Source organism: Dipodomys ordii, unplaced genomic scaffold, assembly GCF_000151885.1.
Source record: "Dipodomys ordii isolate 6190 unplaced genomic scaffold, Dord_2.0 Scaffold40, whole genome shotgun sequence".
NCBI lineage: Eukaryota > Metazoa > Chordata > Mammalia > Rodentia > Heteromyidae > Dipodomys > Dipodomys ordii.
This window is the reverse complement of record NW_012267256.1, coordinates 15,315,525-15,338,684: the sequence shown is the minus strand read 5'-3', so window position 1 is coordinate 15,338,684 and position 23,160 is coordinate 15,315,525. Positions and strand designations below refer to the sequence as shown.

At 45.6% G+C, this 23,160-nt stretch overlaps 1 protein-coding gene across 1 annotated transcript in view; it reads right to left on the bottom strand.

The window, feature by feature from the left end:
* LOC105987223 (ral guanine nucleotide dissociation stimulator-like) overlaps positions 1-20,468 on the bottom strand; it is a 109,384-nt gene extending 88,916 nt beyond the window's left edge. Inside the window, 19 exon segments of the mRNA XM_013018417.1 lie at positions 4,268-4,329; positions 6,767-6,843; positions 6,846-6,932; positions 8,639-8,753; positions 9,850-10,092; positions 10,252-10,456; positions 10,760-10,855; positions 11,051-11,172; positions 11,464-11,496; positions 11,956-12,042; positions 12,458-12,523; positions 13,903-13,987; positions 14,412-14,515; positions 14,818-15,033; positions 15,657-16,297; positions 16,550-16,743; positions 19,135-19,194; positions 19,763-19,950; positions 20,454-20,468. Coding sequence (XP_012873871.1) covers positions 4,268-4,329; positions 6,767-6,843; positions 6,846-6,932; positions 8,639-8,753; positions 9,850-10,092; positions 10,252-10,456; positions 10,760-10,855; positions 11,051-11,172; positions 11,464-11,496; positions 11,956-12,042; positions 12,458-12,523; positions 13,903-13,987; positions 14,412-14,515; positions 14,818-15,033; positions 15,657-16,297; positions 16,550-16,743; positions 19,135-19,194; positions 19,763-19,950; positions 20,454-20,468 — 2,696 coding nt within the window.
* Positions 20,469-23,160: the final 2,692 nt, after the last annotated feature.

Here is a 23,160-nt window from a genome sequence, read left to right as displayed (position 1 = left end):
ATTCCATGCCTCCATTGCCCCATTTGTTAGGAAATGGAAAGACTTGGAAATAATTATATTAAGTGAAGTAAGCCAGGCCCAAAGAAACATAGGTCCCACGGTTTCCCTTATTTGCAATAACTAGTATATGTCTGAGTCAAGCAGAAAAGGTCAGATAAGGGAAATGAACCCTAAGATGTGTATTCAAATTTTTTTTGCTTTCATGCAATTGTTTCTAACACATTTATAAGATTATTTCTTTGTTGCTTTGTATGTCTCTCCCCCACGGTATAAGCCCTGCTTTCACTGTATTTGATGTTGGTATAATTTGTAGAGGGGAAGGGAAAAAACAAATCCTTTCAATAGGGATACAGGTGGACCCATTGCAACAATGAGACTTACAAGTCGTTATGTCAAAAACAAACTTTACAACTTTTTGGGGGAGGAGGGTTGGGTGGGCAGGGGGAGGATGGAATGGGAAGGGGAAACAGAGGAGGAGGCTGCAATGCTTAATAACAAATGTACTCATTATCTTGCCCATGTAATTGTAACCCCCTCTGTACAATATTTTTCACAATTAAAAAAATTTTTAAAGGAAATGGAAAGACTTGGAAAAAATTGTATTAAGTGAAGTAAGCCAGGCCCAAAGAAACATAGGTCTCATGGTTTCCCTTATTTGCAATAATCAGTATATGTCTGAGACAAATAGAAAAGGTCAGATATGTTGATGTTAGGTGAAATGCACCCCAAGATAAGTATTCAAATATTTTTTTCTTTCTTGTGATTGTTGCTAACATATTTATAATATGATTTCTTTGTTGGTTTGAATGTCCCTCCCCCACGGTATAACCCCTGCTTTAACTGTATTTGATGTTGGTATAATTTGGGGAGGGGAAGGGAAAAAAACAAATCCTTTAAATAGGGATACAGGTGGACCCATTGCAACAATGAGATGTACAAGTCGTTATGTCGAAAAATGAACTTTACAACTTTGGGGGGTAGAGAGTTCAGGAGGGTGGGTTGCAGGGGGGAGGCAACAATGCTTGATAAGAAATGTACACATTATCTTGTCCATGAAATTATAACCCCTCTGTATGGTATTTTTACAATAAAAAAAGAAAAAATAAAGAAAAACAGAGTTTTCTCTAGTTGCAAATAGTTTTCATAATTGGACTTTTGATGCACCAGGTAAAGAACAAAATCACAGAAGGAATAGTAATTGTTTTGAAAATACTTTGAAATAGAAAGGAATGTTTAGAACAAGCTGGTCACATCCTCTTAGCAGAAATTCAACATTCTGTTAGGACCCATGCTTTAATTAGAAGCTGGCTGAAGCAAGAGAGCTCTCATGTAGATCTCCAGATGGCTGTAAGGAGGCCTGCGATGCCTTCAGCACACCCTTGATGTCAGGAATCACACTCTCAGGTACAGAACTATTGATCTGCAGTGAGGGGTCTCAGGAGACCTCATCAAGGTGAACACTCTAGTCCTCTAGAGTGGTCAGGCAAATTGCCCTGGCATAATGCTGAGAGGTAATTTTCTCTATCACAGTCCCTTCAAGGACTCACCAAAAGTTGTTCTAGAACAGCTCTAACTCCATGGTCCTTAGTTATCTCTCTAGAGTTTTATATATTCTTCCTAATCTGCCTAAAAGTTGGACACACTCTAAAGCCCAGGACCCTCAAATGGCTTGAGTGAAATCACACACCTGCTCACGCAGGCACACAGGGAGGTGGGCCAGGGTCTGGCGGGGCAGATGGTGCCCTTTGTGGCTTAGCTGGCCCCTGGCCTACCGCAATCATTTGCACCAGCCATCCTGCCCATCCTGTAGAACCTCTGCCCCATGTACTGGGCCTGCAAGGGCCAACTGTGCTGCCTGAGCCCACACACCTCTTTCTGGAGCTCCACTTACCAGGGATGGGCCGAGCTTTAGGCTTCCCCAAGAGCTTTTCTTGCCTTCTTCCTGCCAAGCTCTTCATCCTCCTGCTGGCAGGTGCCCTCAATCCCAACCCTGGCATACTAGAGCAGTAGGCCCTAGGGCTGTCTGGACCCCAGAGCCCATAGCAGCCTGCCAGTGGCTTCCCCGTGGTGAATACCACAAGCCCAGAGCAGCGGTGGCCAATAACAGTGTCCGTTTCTCTCAGACATGTGCTGTACCCTGGCAGGGGCTGGAGGTGGCTGTGCCCGCTGTGCTGGTCCTCAGATCCAACTCCACACCAGCCCCATGTGCATTGGGCTGGAGAGGGGCTAGGCTGGGAAGATGACAGCCTGGGGCACTGCTTAAAGAAAAATAAATGTATTGCTTATACATGTACACATTCTATTTATTACACATTGAACTAGCTCTAGTTCACATGTTGGAATTGCATTATGAGTTTCCTTTGGGACAAGTATGGATGGCATGCCATAATTTGCCAGAATTACTGGTATCCAGCATGTTGGAACTTCACTATGTGAAATTATTTTTATTTTTAAAAATCGTGAGATTTTTATACATACTTTTACTGAGATTAAGATGAGCATTCTAAAATTGGTACTATCTAGAAGATACTTGGATTTGACTATTAAACATTTACATTTTGATGTTTTAGAATTGTACAGAATATTTGAAGAGGGTGCTTGTTATCTTTTGCAAACATTTTGGAAATGCTGTAAAGTCAGATTTTTCAAGTGCAGGAAAGAAACACATTCACAGATGGGAAAAGTGATAGAATTACTGTCTTTTAACATATACCTTTAAAGATACTGCATGTCATGCAAACTGGAATGTGGCAACATTGAATGCTTTCCAAATTTTCATGGTATAGAAATGTATCAAATGTACCCCAAAGGAATGCAGACTTCTGGTTTTCCTAGAGTGCAAGAATAACAGATTCTTAAGCTTTTGAGCCCAGTTTTTGTCCATTTTTATTTTCAGTTTTGGTGCATGTCTGAGGCTTTCACTCAGGTCCTGGGTGCTGTGTCAGAGCTTTTATGCTCTAACACTTGAGCCACCGTTGAAGGTTATCCCACTCTGTACTTCTTTATAAATGTTATTGATTGAATCTTCACAACCTTATAAATACTACAAAATGGGGCATCTCATAAAAGGAAAAGGTTAGGTTGAAGAAGTTCCTGATGATACTTGGGATTTAAAGGGTACAACCATGATTTAAGATTGACCGTCCAGGTCTCAAAGGGTGTGTTGCTGGGAATCAAATCTAGGTTATTGCATATGCTAGGCAAGCACTGTATCACTGAGCCACATTTCCCATTCCCACAAAGGCATCTTAAATCACATTAACAAAGTGTAATCCATTAATAGTAGGCTTACATGTTTTGTTTTTCTTAGGTTTGCTTTAAAGTATGGAAGTTATGGCTTGTTTGCTACTGCACTGCAAATTGTTTACTTTGTAATTGATGGCAATCTAAACATGTTTTAAAATTAACTGTTAGGTAGGATTGTTTGTTCATGTCTATAACTCTGTAACCCTGGCTATCAGAAGGCTGAGGTCCCAGGATACAGGCCAGCCCAAGTAGCATAGACTATAAAACTCTTACTTTTGATTGACCAACATGATGCCCAAAGTAGAACTGTGACTCAAGTGGTCACTACCCTTTAGCAAAGAAAGAAAGAAGGAAAGGGAGAGAAAGAAAGGAAGGAAAGAAAGTGATAATGGGGGGAAGGAAGGAAGGAAGGAAGGAAGGATAGATTTAAGGAAGCAAGGAAGGAAGCAAGGATGGATTTAAGGAAGCAAGCAAGCATGCAAGAAAGAAGGAAGGAAGGAAGGAAGAAAAAAGAAAACATAAAAGCTCAGAAACAGTGGCCAGACATTGTATTAGTACCACATACAAAATCATTAACTTCCGATCACTTATGGCTCATTACTGTAATACTAGGGAAGCAGAAAGCTAAAATCTGAGGATTGCAGTTTATAGCCAGCCTGAGGAGATAAACTGTAGAAACTCTTATCTGATTAACCAATCAAAGGACAAAGGTTAAAATATGGATGAATGGCAGAGCTCAAGTCTTGAGTGAATAAGCTAAGGAAGAGCTTGTTGTCCTGAGTTCTAGCCCAGAAGTGAAACAAAAATCAAATGTCAAAGTTGAAAATAATGTTCAAACAAATAGTGCTTTCATGTGTTGAAAGTTTGTGGAGAATAAAATTACTTTCCTTACCATTTATAACCAAATCTTCACTTGCCAGCACTAACATTGCACTAATAAAGTTAAGGCTCAGCTGCTGATTTGGATTTGTTCTATGTCTCAATGAAACCTTAGGTTCTTGAGCAACATATATTTATTTACCTTTTGCATTTCTCAAATAGTAATGAGTTTGTCAGGTAGCAAGTACCCACATTGATAGCAAACTGAGTAAAGCCCAGTAGGGTAAGCTTATATCTCTTTATTCACCTCTGTTGCCAGCATGGATTTAAAAAACTATATCCCCAAATAAACATTCTGTGGTTGTACTAAACTGTACTCAATAAAATTTCCAAGAATCTGGATCAGTTTGCATCACAATTGGCATAAGCATCAGGATTCAGAACAGGCCAAGTGCTTCCTCATGCCCCATACCAGGGATGATCGTGGGCATAGCTATCAGGGACCACAGGGTACCCCATGGCAGCATCTCCCTACACCACCAAAGATAGAGGACAGGCAGTTACAGCAGAGATATGGTGCTGTGGACCCAGGGGAAAGTGCTGGCCAGCAGAGCAGCCAGGAGAGACAACATGGAGCCCTGGCTACCACCTCTCTGTTACTCTCAGGTGAATCTAAGCTCTAGAGGGCAGCCATGAATTACCTGAGCCCATGGGCCAGCTGACACTGGGAGGAGGGGAAAGGCTGGGCTCCAGGGAGTAGGTGCCATGAAAAAGCAGCTCAGGCCATGTGCAGACCTGATGGTTCACTGATCTAGGAGAGAGAAATGAAGGGAAGCTAAGCCAAAGCTTAGCTACTAGAGTGCTACACCATGGGTAGGCACCCCTACTTGGCTGGACAGTGACTGGGTGAGTGTCCACCACATGTAGTGGGATCTGTGGCAACACTTGTGAAAGTTGATACCAAACCTGTGCCTCCCAAATCAGAGGAGGACAGCAAGGCAGGGAGCAAACAGGACCAGGGAGAGGCAGGGACCCAGCAGGAATACAGGGGACTGACCCAGACCCCCACAGAGGGAGCCTGAGCGGGTGTCAGAGGGCTGTACCACCTCCATACCAACACTCCAGAGGTTGATGCAGGGGGAAGTGTTTGAAGACATCTTGGACTAAATAGAAAGCCCTCTCTCAAAAAAAAAGACAAGCAAGTAAATAATTCCACCATGCCATTCTGTTGATATACATTGTAGTATATATTTCTCTTAGATTATGCATAGTAGATTGGCCATGGCTCAGGGAAACCTGATTGTCCCTCCTCCTCAGCTGGGTTAGTGCTTTGTGGACGGCTCCAGTCTCCTATTTCTGTGGTGACATTTGTAGATGAGTTTTGTGAAGCCTGTTAATTTCTGTGTGTGAATTCACTGATTTTTCTGTTCCTTTGTCTCTTGTCATCACTGGCCCAGAGATGGTCCCTTAACTCCTCAATGTCAGCAGGGTCCCTTTCCATGAAGTACTCCCCTGATTTCTAAATCTGATCCCCTCCCAGAGGCAACAAGGTATGTAGGGACAGTCAAAAACACCTCCTCCAACCTTGAGTGTCATTGCTGTTTCCCTGGAAATATTGTTAAAGACACCCAAACATCAGATTTTGTTCCATGGTCTATGGGAGCAACTAGGACATCCAGTCCCAGAATTGCTTGCATCATATCATGGCAGCAACCAGTTTAGTGAAACAGATTTGAACACTTGCTCTCTGCAGGGTGGCCATACCCTCCTTCATTAGAGAGGGAAAGGGTGGCATCATTCCTTACTTCTCCAAAAAGTTGACTGAACTGTACATACTAAATGATTTTGAATTTCACATAAAGTGGAAGAGTGTCTTATTTAAACTAGAGAAGAAAATAAAACCACAATGATTATGGTGGAAACATTTTATTATAAATAACAAGTCTACATTTCCTATCTATAATATCTAAACATTTATGATATCTACACGTTGCCCTACCCAGTCAGTAGCACTGTGCTTCCTGCTCCTTCTACAAATGCTAACTATAAACAATAAATAGATACAGTGCCAAATGCTTCCAAAAATTATATCCATATGATCTCTAATGCCCAGGATGCTTTTTCTGTATGGAGTGGCATGTTAATTTGGCAAGCCATTGATTGTCTGCCGTTGAGTAGTAAAGACTGAGTTCTAGAAGAGGCCTTCCCTCTATGGTGTCTGGAGCCCTCGGGTTTGTTTTGAGCCACACTCACTGTCAGTCAGCCCTGACAGGAGACTCTTCAGTGCAGCCTACTAAAGGCTAGAATGACTAAAAGGCAGGGAGGCTATCTCCTGGGTCCCTTGAAGTCTCTTGAAGTCTCTGGGCAGGATGATAGAATGGAAAGTCATATAAGTTTGGTAAGAGAGTGCTCTGCGGAATCCACAGGCAAATGTAGTAGTGACCTGCACTAGAGAAAGATGTCAGGTCAAGACTCGTGGGCATTCCTCCACCCTCAACAGGAGCTGGCCCCTGAGGCACTTCCGGGAGTCCCGGATGATAGGACACTGTCCAGTTTCAAGTGTAATTCTGACAGAAGGAGGAGACTGTGGATATGTGATTCTGAGTGTGACCTGGACATGAGCAGAGTGGCAAGTACAGTGTGGCTTGGGGACTTGAGTTTGGAAGTGCTTAGTTGGAGGCCAACCAGGGGAGACACCCACTAATGGTGTCCTGCAGTTTCTCCATCCTTCCTCTTCCTGTAGGGTGGACCTGGCTCCTTGCTTGACTGTTGCTCCGGGGAGTAGGTCGACTTTTGCAGCATAAAATTATACTTCGCCATGCTGTTCATGGCATAGAAAAGATTAGCATCCCCAGGGATCCTCAGCTCTGGTGGAAGAGGGACAGAAAGCTAGTAAGCAGCACTGACAGACATGGAGACATAATTCCTTGAGAGCCTCCTCAGATTAGGTCTGACCCATGGCCTTTAATATCTCCAATCCAGATCTAGGAAGACCAATGCTATGACTCTTGCCTGGCAACAGACTCTGCTGACTGCTGACCTCTAGCCTGTCTTGCTCAGAAAATAAGTAGGCGTCCATGATGCCAGCTCATCCTGCAAGTGTCACAGGCTATTCCTATCCTGCTCTCACTGCTGCCTGTGTTACCAAATCTGCAAGAAGAGCAGGCTTTCCAGAATGGAGATTCCCTGCTGGGAGTATTGTCCTACTGAGAACAAGGACTCCAAGGACCACAGAACAGCAAGCATTGACCCAAACCTTTTGCAATTGCTTCTGGGGTTCTCCCACACAGTGAGCTCAAGCCCTCAGCAGGTCCTGGCTTTGGGCTCTTATTTGAGATCAAGTGTTCTCTGTCCTGGAGTCTCCTGTCACTTTATCTGGGCTGGACTCAATTTCTGCCAACATTGTTGTTTCTCATTGTCATTCATTACCCTCCCCAGGCCTCTGTCTTACTATCCTGAAAGAAGAGACCCCATACTGCTTTCATGGTAAGAACATAGTAAGAAACATTTTATGACAGATCCTCTAGGAACTTGCAATCAATGCTGGCCATCTACACAAAGAGCCTGGTGGATTCCTCAGTTCATTATAAAAACAGCACATTGGGTCTTTGTCCTTTGCAGCAGTGATACTTAAAAGACAATATTAGAAATGAACTTTGCAACTTTGAAGGAGCAGGGGGAGGGGGAAAGTGGGAGAAAAATGAGGGATGGTAAACATATTCCACAAGAAATGTACTCATTACATATACAATTATGACCCTCTGTATATCACGTTGACAATAAAATTAAAAAGCAACAGAGCAATGACACCATGCATTTGCCTTTGTGGTCCATGCAAATATATTTCTTTTTCTGTCTTTCTGTTTCTCTGTGTGTGTGTGTGTGTGTGTGTGTGTGTCTGTCTGTCTGTCTGTCTCTGTCTCTGCCTCTATCTCTCATCTCTACCTAACCTCTTGTCTTCTGTCAACCTCCTTTAGAAGAACACACAGGAAAGAAGTTTTGAAACCTCCTCCTGGTCTCAGAAAGCTTGCTCTGGGGCTACACATCTACTGGATTCTGCTTTTATTCCTCTGTGAATAACTGTGCTGACTCAGCTCCTTATTGCATGCTTTCATGTCATTTTCATGGATTTGTGTCATGAACTTTGACATGCTCAAATTGGGTTTGGGAGTGGTTTGGAGGAAACGTTTTGAAAAGTCCTGGGAATAGATCAAGCATGTCATGGATGCTAGGCAAGCAGTTCTTCATGGAGCTACACCCCCAGTTTCAGATTCCTTCTGCTGTCTTCATTCCACAGTTTAGTCAGCAAAGTCTCTTCTAATGAGCAATCTGGCCACCCTGACACATGGAGGCTGCCTTCTATCCACTCCTTACTCTCTTTGCACTGCCCCTTCCCTTGATAGGCAGGGCAAGCATAGATATATCCACCAACTTGGGCAGTGACGAGATCTGAAGCATCTGATATTGGCTTGGAGCATTGTGTTAGGTACACAATGTCCACCACTAGATTGCTGCACCCTGACTTCGGGCTGTGTACATGCTGACTCCCTTATGCCATTACTCAGTGACTTACTTCTATCCTCTGATATGATCTGGACCAGCTCCAAGTGCTCTGGCTTGTAACCATGCGAGAAATGTTTCTTCATGGCCTTCAGGATGATATCCCGGGTCTTCTCCTGGTTCGTCACCTGTTCAGAACAGGAGAGAAGACATCAGTGTGAAAGCCCGGTGTGCCTTCCCAGAGTTCAGTGGACAGGGATCCTCTGGATCAAACGCACACTAAGCACAGAAATCACACATGCTGTCATGGAGCATTTCGTCTATTCCTTACTGGGAGTGATCTCCACATAAACAACAGTGGTACTTTCCCAACTATTCCTAGTTCTACCTGCTCCAAACTCCTTTTCAGTTATTTGCCCTGTAGGAATAATAACAAGATTGCCCATTGCAAAAGGAAACAACTTCCTCTTGTTCAACCCAATGGAAGGAGGGGGTTAGTGCAATGGCCAGTGCCTCCAAGCCAGGCTTGCTCTGGGCTCAAGGATGCAGTGGTGGGCACTTCTGTGACTCCCCCGAGGTTCAGAGCTCAGGAGAGAAAAAACACAGAGTCTCCCAGGTAGCTGTGTATGACTGCCATTCTAGCATCTGGCTTAGAGGGAACAGAACAATATGGGGTGTCATGGAATGCAACTCCAGCATGAGGAAGGACAATCTATCAAGACCATTCCCAGTTGAGGACTTGGGGGAAGCCAGAGACCTCTCATGTGAGTACAGCCTGTTGCCTCCATGGTTAATACCATGCAGGTTCTGAGCACTGTATTCCCCCAAGGCCAGCAGCTTGCTAAGACCTCCTGTCTTCCAACCTAGATTTGAATGTGACTATCGCCTACTCAGCAGCCTTCTAACATCTGAGAAATAGGTGAATTTCTCTCCCAGCCAACTGATCACATCCATTGCTACCTTATTTGCTACAAAAAGTAGAGTCTTGGTCTGTCTTCACTGTACATTGTGAATGTTATAGTTTGGTTCTGCCCTAGACAATCCTGGATGTCATTTACATGAGTCCCGTTTCTTCTCCTCAAAGCTACAGTTCCACTCCTGCCTGCAGGCTGTGTGCACTGCTCCCAACACCCCTTTCAGCTCAAGCCCTGAGCACTACATTTCTTCTGCACCATGGTCAGTTCTTCACCATTCACTACAAGGTCAAATTCAGGAAGGAATGGAAGGTAAATGGGAGTCTCACAGTTGGAGTACACCAAGAAGAATGCCATGTTTCCAACGTACCAGGATGCTTTTGTATACATTTCCTGTGTCCTCTTGTAGGCTCACCCTGATAACACAGGAGTCTCCTATCTGCTGATTATACAAAGGCATGGTGGAGCTCTTGCTTCTAACCTCAGACACAGGGCTCTTGATATTGCCTCTGTTAGCCTCAGATTTGGTAGAGGCTGAGGGTGTGGAGGTGGTGATGGAAGACAAGGAGGTCTCTGAAATTCCTGGAGATGAGGGGCAGGCTGATTTCCAGACCTGTGGTGGACAGCAGCAATGTCAGGAGAAGCCAGGACATTTACAAGTGCTCCAGTGTGGCAGCCAGTGGAATTTTGGAACTGAATTTTTGGGGTTCATGGTATGGATATAGAGAAGGCTGGCACTGGGAAGGAGGGGTATGGGAAGGGCCAAAGTCACCTTTTCCCGGAATTCAGAGGATTCTTTGTTGAGGCTCCTGTTGAGGTCTCTGTGGGAGCTAGATGAGCCAGCCAGCTTCCTGTTACTGTGTGAGGTCACTTCCGGGATGTCCCCACTGCTGATGTTAGGGCCACACTTGGCCTGATCCAGTGGTGTGGACTGGGAGCTTCTACTGGTATTGAGGTCAGTTTTCTGGGCCTGGCAGCTTTAGAGAAGGCCAAGTTTACTGGGAGGAACTTCACAAAGACACAAGAACCAATCCCTGGACACCAATACACTCTGTGATTGGTGCCCCATTCAAGGATCTTGGTCCATCACCAGCTACCTTCCTCCTTCCACAACTGAAGGCCCATAGAGACGTGACAGTGGAGGAAGTGAGAATCAGAGACCAAGGACTCTCAGCCCAGGAACAGGGCTTGCCATGGAAAGGTATCACCTGGATATCTGGCTCCTGTCTCCCAGCCCAGCATGTTCCCTGGCCCCTGCCCAAAAACGCCCATGCACTTACTTCTTCCAGGCCTTGCCAATGCCAAAGCGCTTCTTGGTATTAAGGCTTTTGCTGTTATTCTGGGTCCGGGGCTCCAGTGCAAGAGACAGGTCATAACTAAGGAAATGGATGGTTTGAGCTGACAGAATAGCATGCTTGGGCCCTTCCCAGTGTCTGCCTGAACTGTAGAACCTGGTATCAGTTGCTCACTAGGCCCCATAGAGTGTCACAGTGACACAGGTACAGACCTAGGCTCTCAGGACTCCATCCTAGGGACAACCCCACTCGTGTTGCCCTGTGGTTCCAGCTCACCTGGCCTTCTCGCTGAGCCGCTCTAGGCCCCTGAACCAGGTAAGAAAGTGTTGTTCTGGTGTGAAGGTATAATAATTGCAGGTGGACTGCAGCTGCCTCACCTGCTCCATCACATCGAATTCCTGGTGAGGACAGAAGAGGATGGTGACATGACTGGGCTGTGCTGGGGAATGGATTTCTGCTCTCTGCAATGGGAGCCCCTCATCTTCCTCCCACCCAGGTTCTCCCTGTTTGAACGTGATTGCTTACACAGTCAGTCTCTGGATGCTCTCCTCGGTCCCACCTCAGACACCCAGCTTTCTGCTGGAGGTGCCTAGCCTCTCTACCAAAGGTCCACCACGTAACTCGAGTGAATACACCTGATAATCCAACCCTGCTATGCCCATCTACCTGTGTGGACAGTTGTAACTCACCTTTCTCAATTTCTGGAAATTAATCACTCCCTCCTAAAAGGCAGACAGGAATGTGGTTAGAAATGGCCCTCCTGCCTGCCTGGGCTCTTCTACCTCTGGAGGCAGGACACATATACAGGAACTGAGTGAGGGCAATTTGCAGACAGGGACTTTCTTCTCCTTAGACCTTCCCTAGGGACTGCAGTTCTGAGACCCAATTGTCTAAATCTTGTGAGGGACTTGGGTTTCAGGTCAAAGGCTTTGCTAGACCACATTCTGCATGTCTTTCAACCTTGGCTATACTCTCTTTTCCCCAGCTAGTCTTGAGGAATTTGCTGTTCCAGCTGAGTATCTGCCTCTGTCTCAGGCAGCTCTGAAAGTCACAGACAAAATTGGGTGCAGTGTTCTGCTCAGAGAGGAGATGGAAGGCTCTCAAGAATGCTAGACCTAAGAACTCAATAGGGGGACTTTTTCTCCTGGACCCAGGCCGCCAACTCTGCCCTGGCTACTCACATCCAGGAAGTCCTGAAAGGCAGCGTCAATCATCATGAGGTCCTTTAGGATAATTCCTAGGTAGGGAATAGTGCCCTTGACTAGCACCTGTAAGATTGGTAGAGATGGTAAGTTAGGCCCAGGGATCCTCTCCCAAGAGGTGCTCAGTCATTCCAAGCCCCACAGGGGCTTTGTTATCAGAGTAGCCTAGGGATCATATGGCAGTTCTGTGTTGAGCTCCTCCCCTGCAGTTGGAACTCCAAACTGCATCTGCATCAGGTTATGTCCCATACTGGCATTAAAGAACCCCAGCTGGTGTAGCCTGTGCCACCCAGCCTCTCTATAGATTAAGTCCTGGTTCTGGTGGGTCCAGCACCTCTTCCACAATGAAAACAGGGCCAGAATGCTGAAGACATGGAGCCCATTTCTCAGGGTGCATATAGAGGAGTGGGGAAAAGGTAAAAAGATCTCCAGGGGAACTCTCTTCTCTTACACAGCTGGGACTTTGGGCACCGTTACTCACCAACTCCTTTGACAGCCGCAGACCTCTCTTGGCCTTCTTCTTCTTGGTGGCAACTATGGAAGTGTCCTGCCATGATTGGGAGTGGAGTTAAATAGGTCTTTCTCCTATCCACAATCATCCAAGACCATGAGCACAGAGTTCCCTGGTTGTCTGTGACAAAGGGCCCACCATCTGGCAGGCTGATTCTAGCTCAGTCTCTACCTGAGTTCCACTAATGTGGGATCCCAAGTGAGGAACCTGGCCTCACTGTGACTGTTTCCTCTTCTGCAAAGTGTGTGGGAATACACCTGCCTCAGGGGGCTGGGAGTACTCAGTATCTTCCCCCACCAGTGGTGCTGTCCTGATTAGCACCTGGACCAAGGCCTTTTCTGAACTCTTGACATCCCTTTCTGCCCTGGACCTCATCTTCTCTTATGAAATAAACTTAAAGCGCTTCATAGCTTTGTATGCCTGATGAAAATAGTGAAATGCATAGAGGACTGGCAACTTGTCCAGTGCCCTGTAGCTATACAAGGGGAGGAATCCTTCGGCCTCATCAGGCTATTGACTAGGGTCTTGTGCTCCAGCCCTTTGGTGTGTGCCAGGGTGCCTAGAGTAATTGAGGCTCAAAAAGAGAGGAAGACTGAAGTTTTCTGCCTGGCCCAGGTGACGAATTCTCTGTCTTTGCACTGGGCCCAAGTCTAAAGCCATTTTTTTTCTAACCCCACAAATCCTCTACTATTCTCCCATGGAAGTCAATTCTATTATTACACTTGAATTGGGGCCTTTGTCAGGGCCCCTGATGTGGATAATTATGAACTGTGACTGAGGAAGTGAATCTTGCTTCCTTGTTACAAAGGTAGCTGCTAGAGAGTTTAGGAAAGACACTCAATGAGGTGACCATTCCCTCTTAATTTTTAAATCAGCTAGGCTCTCCACAGATCCACCTGTGTAGTACCTACATAGCTTTTCTGTGTTCAACAGCAGCAACTGCTCTAGAGTACACCACAGAGCCAACACAGTGCCTCCCACGTTACAGCCTGAGCCTGGATGTTTTGGCTCTAACCCAATGACTTCCATGTCCATTTGGCCCAGAGCAGCACTGAGAACCACAGCGGCACAGTGTAGCAGGAATCTCCCCAATGAAGTCCAGCCAACATTGATGACAGCAGAAGCCAGGGCTCCTGGGGACTGCTGGGACCTGTGTCTTGGCAAACGGACTCAACCACTCCATTAACACAGTCTAATAATATATAATCCCAGTAGGAAGAAAGACACCCCAATCTGGGTTCAAGTGTCTTCCAGAGATACCCTATCTTCCTGAAGTACAACTATTGTGAGAGGCCTCTGATCACTGTCTAAGCAGCCTCCTCTCTCTTTAGTTCAGATGACACAGAATTGAAAAATTTCAAAACACAGAGAGATAACAACACACACTTGTCCTCTCCTCACCCCCCCCCTCTTACCTTGAATAGCAGTTCTCTGCACCTGGTGTGGTTATTATCTGGAGAAATTATCTCTGACAGTTTGTGAAATCTTTGGAAGCTATCCCTACAGGAGGAGACAAGAGAAAGGGACAGTTGAAAAGATGGGGGATGAGAGAGTGGATGTCCATTTTGTTTTAAAACCAAGACTTCCAACTGCCTGGACAAGAGTGTTAGAATACATCTTTTGAATCTTATGGATGCATAGGCTTGGAGAAAGTTTTTCATCCTGGCAAAACTCGGGTGCTACTTCTTTACCAAAATGTAGCTCTGGCTTGATTTCAAAAAAGCAGATCAGTGGCAATCCAAGAAACCTAGCTACCTCCTGTGTGTCTCCAGGTTTAGACAGACAGGGAGCTGGTCCCTGCCAAAGACAGAACAAAGTGAGTCTCACAGCCAAGGAGCCCATGATCTGTTGTTGAGGCCCCAGATCTTAGTTTGGATGATGCCAGCCTTTGTGTCGGCACAGCTCCTGCAGAGAGAGGACCCACCTGGAAACCATTTCCCAGGTCCTCTTCAGGCGGTGGATGGAAGAGCTTTGCAGTGCAGAGATGATGGCAAACATGGAGGAGAAGTTCCTCAGCACTAGGCACTCCTGGGGAGAAAGGCTGTGTGAGATGTGGATGATTCTAACACCAGATTTTACCATGGTTGCTGGTTTAGCCTCTCATACTTAGGTTTCGGGAGAGATCAGGGAGTACAGCAGGGAGTATAGGACAAGTAGGCAAGATTTTACATGGCCCAAGATATGGGTGAGCACAGAGACAGTGAGTGGCCTGCTAGAGGAAAGATTGTCTATGGGGAAGAAGGACTCAATCCACACAGGTCTCTGAACACAGTCAAATCCTGAGGATAAGAGGTAGAATAGAGAGTCCCTGGTCGCCACATGTATCATACCCAGGCCACCTTGATCCACTGCTGCACCAGAAGAGCTCTGTCTGGGGCCCTCATGCTGTGATCCCCAAGACAGCTTGTGATTACACAGGATGACACGCTGTTGAAGTGTGTGACGTTAGCCCAGACGGTTGGGGCTAAGTGCTCCTTGACCTTCTTGTCACTCTTGGACCAGATAGAGCCCAGGCACTGGTAGGGCACTACCTTTTTGAATAGTTCCTGGGGAAGAGAATGGTGTCACCTGGCCTTGTCATAGATTGCAATTCCAGGTGCAGGCTGGGATGACTCTAGTAGGAGATGGAGCTAGGGAAGTGCACAAGGTGATCTGAGCCTGTGGGAAGCTCTGGGTCTGGTGTGCTGACCACCTAGAACAGCCAACACCTGAGTATCATAGAAGAAAACATAGGTGGGAAAGTGAGAGTTGTATTTTCTCTACCTAATCCCAGTCTATCTAATTGAAATTAGCTCTGTCTGCATGGCCTTGGCCAGCAGGGTCTACCCTCATATAGCCACTTCAAGCCTGTCTCCTGGTGCACATGCAATGTCTACCTTTTGTAAAGGCCAGACTTGTCTTCCCTAACCTGTGATAAAATAGGTGCCTAAAACGTCCTCATGCTGGAGAGGGTTCCTGGAATGAGGATGAGCTATAGGCCTGGCTGCCCCTGGGAGGGGAGTGGGTCTCATCTCTTATGATTCCATGTCAGAAATTTGCTTTGGCATGGTTAGGTATTGTGGAGCTGGGATTTAGACAAGGCCGTGGCCCCGGGACGAAGCAGCTACAGAACAGGTAGCAGAATAGAGCAGGTGCCCCATCCTCCCTTCATCCCTGCCTAGGACCTCACCACATCCATCATGGTGAGTTGCTTGGCCACCAGATCAGGAGGAAAAGCCAAGAAATCCAGCTTCTCCTTGTTCATACAGTTCTGGGAGGTTCCACAAGAAAGACTTGAAGGGTCTCCTGAGGAACCTGATGCCTCCTCAGGCTCTGAATCAATGGAACCTGGGACTGCTGTGCCCAGCTCTGGAAGAGGTTCTGCATAGGGCTTAGGCTCTTGACCCACAACAGGATCTGTCTCCAGCTCAAGAGCAGGTGCTGGAGCTGACTCTTGTTCCAGCTCTATACATGGTATTGGTTCTGCTGCTGAGGTTGGCATCAGAGCCACAGACTCTAGGTCTGAGCTAGCTGATGATGGTTCTCCTGCTGTGCTAGCCACCAGAGCCACAGGTGGAGTTGGCTCCAGCTGTGAAGCTGAGGCCAATTCTCCTGCTGGGCTTTCCACACAAACTGAGGCTTGTGCTAAATCTGAATTGGGCTCCCACTCAGAACTAGAGCCTTTGACTCCCACTGGGCCAGGCACCAGAGGCACAGATGGAGCTAGCTGGCTCTCTGAATGTGACACTGGTTTTCCTGTTAGGCAGGGAACCACCGCTGCAGGTTGGGTTGGCATCAACTCTTCGTAAGAATTTTGGGCTGGTGAAACACCTGGAAGAGGACATAAGATTCTTCACATTACTGCAATGCTCTAAGTGTTTTCAAAGGTAGAGAAGACACCGTCTGCCCCAAAATTTCCAGTTCCTCACTTTCAATAGGATACCTTCTAAAATGCCTCCTACCCACTGTATCTCTCAGGTTCCTTCTTGCTTCTAATTCTATGCCACACTTAACTATGCCTCCCAGTGTGGCCCTGCCCTGACTCCCCTTCTCCCCTCCCTGTTCCCACCCCTGGATTCTCACCCTCAGACTCAGCCTTGCTGAGCTCCAGGGCCTCCATCTGGCCCAGGAGAGTGTTGACACGAGATATCACGTCAGAACCAGGCATGTACGACTGCAGGTAAGCCATTAGTTTCTTGAAGCATGAACTTTGCAGAGGTTGGCAGAAATCCTCTGAGTACAGATCCAGCCAGGTGCCCAAGATGGAGGAGATGGCACTGGGAGGAGAAAAGGTGTGCAGCTGAGTCTGAGGCCTGGCCTCTCCTTCTTCCAGTGAATTCCCTGAGCACCAATGGGACAGGGATTAGGGCCAGTCCCTCTCCATCCAGTGTTTAGTGGACTCTACCCCAAGCCACTCTGGCTGGCAAGGCGGGGCAGACCAGGTTAGCCAGGCCAGAGCTGCAGAGAATACCCAGGCATGGATCCCATGATCAGTACTCTGAGCAGTTCTCTTGTTTTCACCAAGTATCACAGCCTCTAATCTCTCTCTCCCCACTAAAATAGTCTCCAAATGGCTTGTCCCACATGTCATGCACAGGATCCTGATGGCACCACAGCTGATGCACTGCTGCCTCATTATCTGTACCACATGTAATGTGTCATTCTCCTGAAGATACAGCCTGACCCCAGGCTCTCACTGAGGGTTCAATGCCCAGCAGCAAGGCCTCCACACTTTTCTGTGTCACCTGATTAATGATGGGCTAGCCTGGCTGGAATATACTATAGGGAAGATGGATTCTTCCAGGGGTTTCTTCTGAGCCCTTAGGTATCCCAGTGTTGCCTGGTGCTCCAGAGTCTCGTGTTTTTCTTCTAAACCAAATCCTTTCACCTCAAGGCTCCAGTACAACATAGGTTGGAAGAAAGACAGCTGGTGATGGAAAAATTTGCTGTCCACTGGCAGAAAACTGAAACTAGAGCCTTATACATCAGTTTGCACCAGAATCAATTCAAAATGGATCAAAGATTAGGTCAAGACAGAAACCATGAAAACATTACAGGAAAGGGGAGTGGAAACATTAGAGCTCCTAGGCACAGATCAGCCTTTCTAAGTAAAGATCCAGAATCAGAAGAAACCAAAGAAAGACTGGACAAATGGCATTTCTTCAAAAGTACACTTTCTGCATGTCAAAGGACATATATAACAAGTTAAAAAGAAGGTCTTGAACAAGGGATTAATATCCAAATATACTGAACAGCTCACAATATTAAACCTCATCAAATAAACTTTCAAAAATAAACCACCAAATTAATTAATGGGCTAATGAGTTAAAGAGAGAATTCTCAGAAGATGATGTAAAAATGGCCAATGGACACATGAAGAAATGTTCAGCATGTCTGGCCATAAAGGAAATGCAAGTCAAACCAACAGTGAGATTCTACCTCATGTCAATTAGAATGGCAAAAAATAAGAAAACTAACAATAACAAATCCTGGCATGAATATGGACAAAAGGGATCTCTATTATACTGTTGGTGAGATGGTAAGCTTGTTTGTCCACTCTAGAAAGCAGTATGGAATTTGCTCAAAAATGTAACATAGTGCTACACAATGACCCAGAAATTCTTCTCTTGGGCAATCATTTAATAGAAGAGAAAACAGGGGCTGGGAAGGTGGCTCAGTGGTAGAGCGCTTGCCTTGCATGCATGAGGCCCTGGGTTCAATTCCTCAGCACCACATAAGCAAAAAGAAAAAAAGCTGGAAGTGGTGCTGTGGCTCAAGTGGTAGAGCACTAGCCTTGAGCTGAAGAGCTGAGGGACAGCACCCAGGCCCAGAGTTCAGGCCCCACGACCAGATAAAAAAAAAGAAGAAGAGAAAACAGTCACACTAAAGCTACCAGCACAAACATGTTTGTTACAGTATTATTTACTGTAGCCAATATATGGAATCAGCCCTGATGCCCTTCCATGAATCACTAGATCAAGAAAATATGGTATATATGCATATTGGAATCCTATGCATCCATCAGAAGGAATGATATTGTACCATGGGAAGATTTGGAAAAGGATGTATTAAGTCAGATCCAGAAAACAAAGTTTGTATGGCCTCCCTCCTTTGAGGTAACTAGAATGTGCCTATGAATCTACAGATAAACGTACTGCATGGTAAGCAAAGGTAACCAATGAGTTAACTGAAGTTTGATGGAATCTATGGAGAGCAAAGATCGCATAATTCTGTAAAAAGTCTAAGTCAAACCCGACAAAATCAATATCAGCAACTGGGTACTTGCAAGAGGACAGAGTGGGGACAAGGGGGGAGCAGTTGAAGAATGAATGGGGGAAATGGAGAGAATGCAGGCACAAATTCATTGTACATGTCTCAGAATTGATAAAAATACATAATCTAGAGTCAAGATAAGTAAGGGAAGGGGTGGGTTGGGAATGGTGTATGAGAATGCTGAAAGAGGTGACATTGATCAGGATACACTGGATTCATAAACTGTTTTGGTGAATGACAGCTCCTTTCTACAACTATGTACAATCATAAAATGTTTCAAAAAAAAAAGAATAGCAAGAGTTTGGGACTCCACTGTTTGTCTTTTCTATTAAGGACACAAATGTTCTCACTCCGGAGATAGATGTTTCCAGCCCTTTGACCTAAGGCCCACTTACTTTCTGAGCTGGTCTTGTGGGATGATCTTCTCAGAGGAATAGGGAAGGATTTCACCATCTCTATAGGAGTCCAAGAGGGCTTCACACCTGCGGAACCTGTTTAGAATGTTCAGTGTTACTGGCCATCAACCCATGTCTTGGATTTCAAGACAGAAAGGATTTACTTGCTCTTCTCACCCAACTATGATCAGTGTTTGGAAATCTGCGCTTCTAATGTAACTGGATCTTCTCTATTTGTAATAGGGAAGAGCCCAACCAGCTCCTTTTCAGATAGTTCAGTGTGCCAGAATGTCTACGTACTGGTTAGAGGCACCCCTCTCAGATATAATGTGAAGTCCCTTTTTTAAAAGCTGCTTTGCCTGAGGCCTTGGGTATGTGCTGCAGAAGGACAGAGCTGCTTTCTAAGGAAAACAGGTCACAAGGAAGAGGCTGAAGTCCTAGGCAGCCTGCTCTCCAGGGACAGACTAGGCAAGCACTGCCAAGGCTCAAACCATATCACCCTGCCAGGACACTAAGACAGTGATTTAGGCAGTACTTCCCAGGATCAAACTAGGGATCAGAGTTTCAGGCCATTCCCCAGGTTCCACTTAGTGGTAAGGAGACCCCTGATCTTGAACTAGGTGCTCACCTTATGAACAGCAGGTCCAGCACCTGCTGGGCATTGGTAAACCTTCTGTAGCTGGACAGAAAGGTGGGGATGAAGAAGGGCTCCCCCGTCAGCTGGGCAGGCACCAAGTGGTCCACCAGCTCTTCCAGTGTGCCTGCACTAAGTGTCTCTGCCCACTGGGGCTCACCCATTGTCATTTTATTTTCATCCTAGAAGGAGACCAAGAAAGGTCAACTCAAATACTAAAGGTGGCAAACTTTAACACCCATTTCCAGAGTATAGAGATACAACCTAGAGAAAGGGTTGTCACACACACACACACACACACAAAGACACACACACACACAAACAGAGAGAGAGAGAGAAAATTGGTGATGATCAGGGATTGGCTGGCTATCCTTTAACTGACACTCTATCAGCTTTGTGTTCACCTGGGATAATCTCTCAGGATTATTGGGTTTGGGGATAACCCAGCATCTCCAGACATGGGTGAAGCCCCTTCTTTGGTCTTCCATTATGCATGAGCCAAAACAACTTGGGAGACACCAAACAGCAGGATATATCTTGCTTTCTCCACAGCCTCAGCACCAGTGAACTGGCTGGGGCTGTTGTGGATTCTGGCTACCTAGGCAACAGGGTTCTGAGTTCTACCTGACCCTTCATCAAGGAAGTGAGGTCATCTCCTCTACAGGTACCTTCACCTGAATTGTACCTTCACATAAGACATTCTCAAAGGTGCCCTGTGTACAAACACTTGCCAAGAAGAGCACAAATACAGCTGTACACAATTCTACCCACTCACCCTAGTCAACTGTCCCTGGGCTTGTCTGGGAGGACACTGCTGTGTTCAATCTGTCCCAACTATCAAAGAGATGTGGCACTGGAGGCAAAACTGTTTCCCTCACCACCTCTCCTATATCCCTACTTGTACAAGGAGTCCCTCCAGTTTATGCTACCTAGAATGTCATCAAGCATGTGGACATGCTTGTAGGTGTCTGATTGTTCTTTTTGACTGTAAGCATACTGTACAGATGGTTACAGTTAATGATAAGGTAATGAGTACATTTCCTATCAAGCATTGTTATCCCCTCCTTTGTTTTTCCTGTTCTATCCCTTCCTTTCCCAACTCCTCCCCCTACCCCACCAACCAAAGTTATAAAGTTCGTTTTCCACATAGTGTCTTGCATGTCTCATTGTTACTGAATGTCCTTGGATAAGTAAAATCACTCATTGCTAGTGCACTTAGATAATGACAAGACATGGAAAGACAAGGAACACAACACAGAAGTGGCAGTGTTGGAGATGCATGGCATGCCAGCACTGATTGGGAGGCAGAGGCAGCTGCTGATCTGGGCATCCGAACAGTGTTTGTTACTCCCTATGGTTCTCATAGATTGGTAGTGAATCCATCTAGACCTGGCCTTTTTGGTTTTGACAACTCTTCATTACTACATCCATCTAATTGTTGAAGTGACTATTTCCTCTTGGTACATTTTAGGAAGGTCAAAATAAAAGGTAGATCTAGGAACATATTCACTTCCTGGCATTTGATTTTAAGCATAAGTATTTCCTCCTGATTCTTTGGTTTTCATTGAGATGTATTGTGGTATTCCCTTTTTTAATTTTAATATTAATTTGAGTCATGATTCTTCTTTTTGACAAATGCTACTGGGTTACAAAGCTTATTTTTCAAAATTTGTTTCATCAAGACTTTGCACAGTTTTTTCAGTATTCATTTGATTCCTCCTCCTCACTAGTTGTTTATATTTGTTCATTTTGCATTTTTATTCTTTTCTCACTTTTAGGTTTATCATTAATCTTTTTGTGATCTCACTTTCTCTTCTCATACTCCTGATTTTTTCTCTCCAATGTACATACACGCAGCTATACTAAGTTTCTTCCCTTAGTGGCACTCTTGCTGTATCAAAAACATTCTGACATGCAGTCTAATTCATTTTGACTAGCTTGTAGGATTATTCTGATTCTCCCTTTTCTTCTTCAGTCACTGTGAATAAGTACTAGGGCCTACCCAGGTCTTGGCAAAGCCTGGTCCCTGCAGTGTCTTGTGAGCAAGGTGAGGTGAGGGCTGAGGATCTGGTAGGTCTCAGGATGGCCTGGGGCCAGGGAAGTCTTTAGGTAGCTCAAGCTGTAGGCTGCTTGAATCTCATTGAGGCATGAGGCAAGGGGCTAAGAGTACACCAGGGTCTCAGGGCAGCTTGTAACTAGGGACTGAGTGCTGAGGTGGTCTCAGGGAAGCCCAGGTTAAGGGTACAAGTGCCTGCTGAGATCTCCAGGAAGCCCTGGAGAACAGAATAATAGTCAATAAGGGTCTCAGGGAAAACCTGGGTAAAGGACTGGGGACAGATCTTAAAATAGCTGGGCTGAGCAGCTGAGGGCCAAGAAAGGTCTCCAGGCACACGAGGATGAGTAGTTGAGGAACCACCTGCTTCTCAGGGCAGCTTGGAGCCAAGAGCTGGCCGAGGTCTCAGAGAATCCCTGGATGAGTGGCCAGGTAAGTCTCCCAGGACTGCAGGACCAGAAGTCGAGGATTGGCCAGGGCCAGGGCCTAGGTTCTGTCCCAGATCCAGAGGATCCTATGGCTCATGGTTCTGAGCATGCAGAGACCACAAGAGGGAGTTGTACCCGGGGCTGGACCTGATTGGGCAGCTCAAGCCATTGCAGGGCCCCACCTGTAGTTTGTGTCCTGGCTCCCATTCCTGCCCACAGACCTCAACTCAGCTGCAGCATGCCATTCCAACTGCTGCTGTGTGCCGCCACCTGCCACCTGCCACGGCCTGCCCTTGCCTGCCTACCACAGTTCACCAAAAGAAACAGACACACTGAAAGAGAAACAGTGCCATGAGTGAGACACATCCTGACTGTTTATCCACCTGACCATACCAGTTACGGTGTGAAGAATGCTTCAAACCTCTTCTGCTTTCATGAAGGGAATGCATATTGCAAAGTCTTCCTTGTGAATATTCTATGACCAGCTGAATTGAAAATGAAGGCAGATGCATTTGTAATTACATCGTTCAATTTGTTTATTATTTTTTGAAAATGTGTTTCTGAATTCAGTGTGTTTTCTCAGATAATTGAGAGAAAATTTTCATTGTGCTAGTTAAGTTCTAAATCTTGATCTTGAGCAACTCTTTTTTTATTTTTATTTTTTATGAGCAACTCTTTTTTTTTAGAGTTAAATAGATGTTTAATACAGAGCTTACTTTCTTATAAAGTTCTAATGTGTAAGTTAAATTGTTTATATGAAACTTGCCAGAAAATAAACACAACATTTCAATATTTTAATCCAGCAAATACATGGGGAGAGGGGATATGAGTTAAAACTACAATGCACACATAGTCTGCTTCTTGGTCTAGATCATTTGTGACACTTTTCTCCTTGATGAATAAAGAGTCTG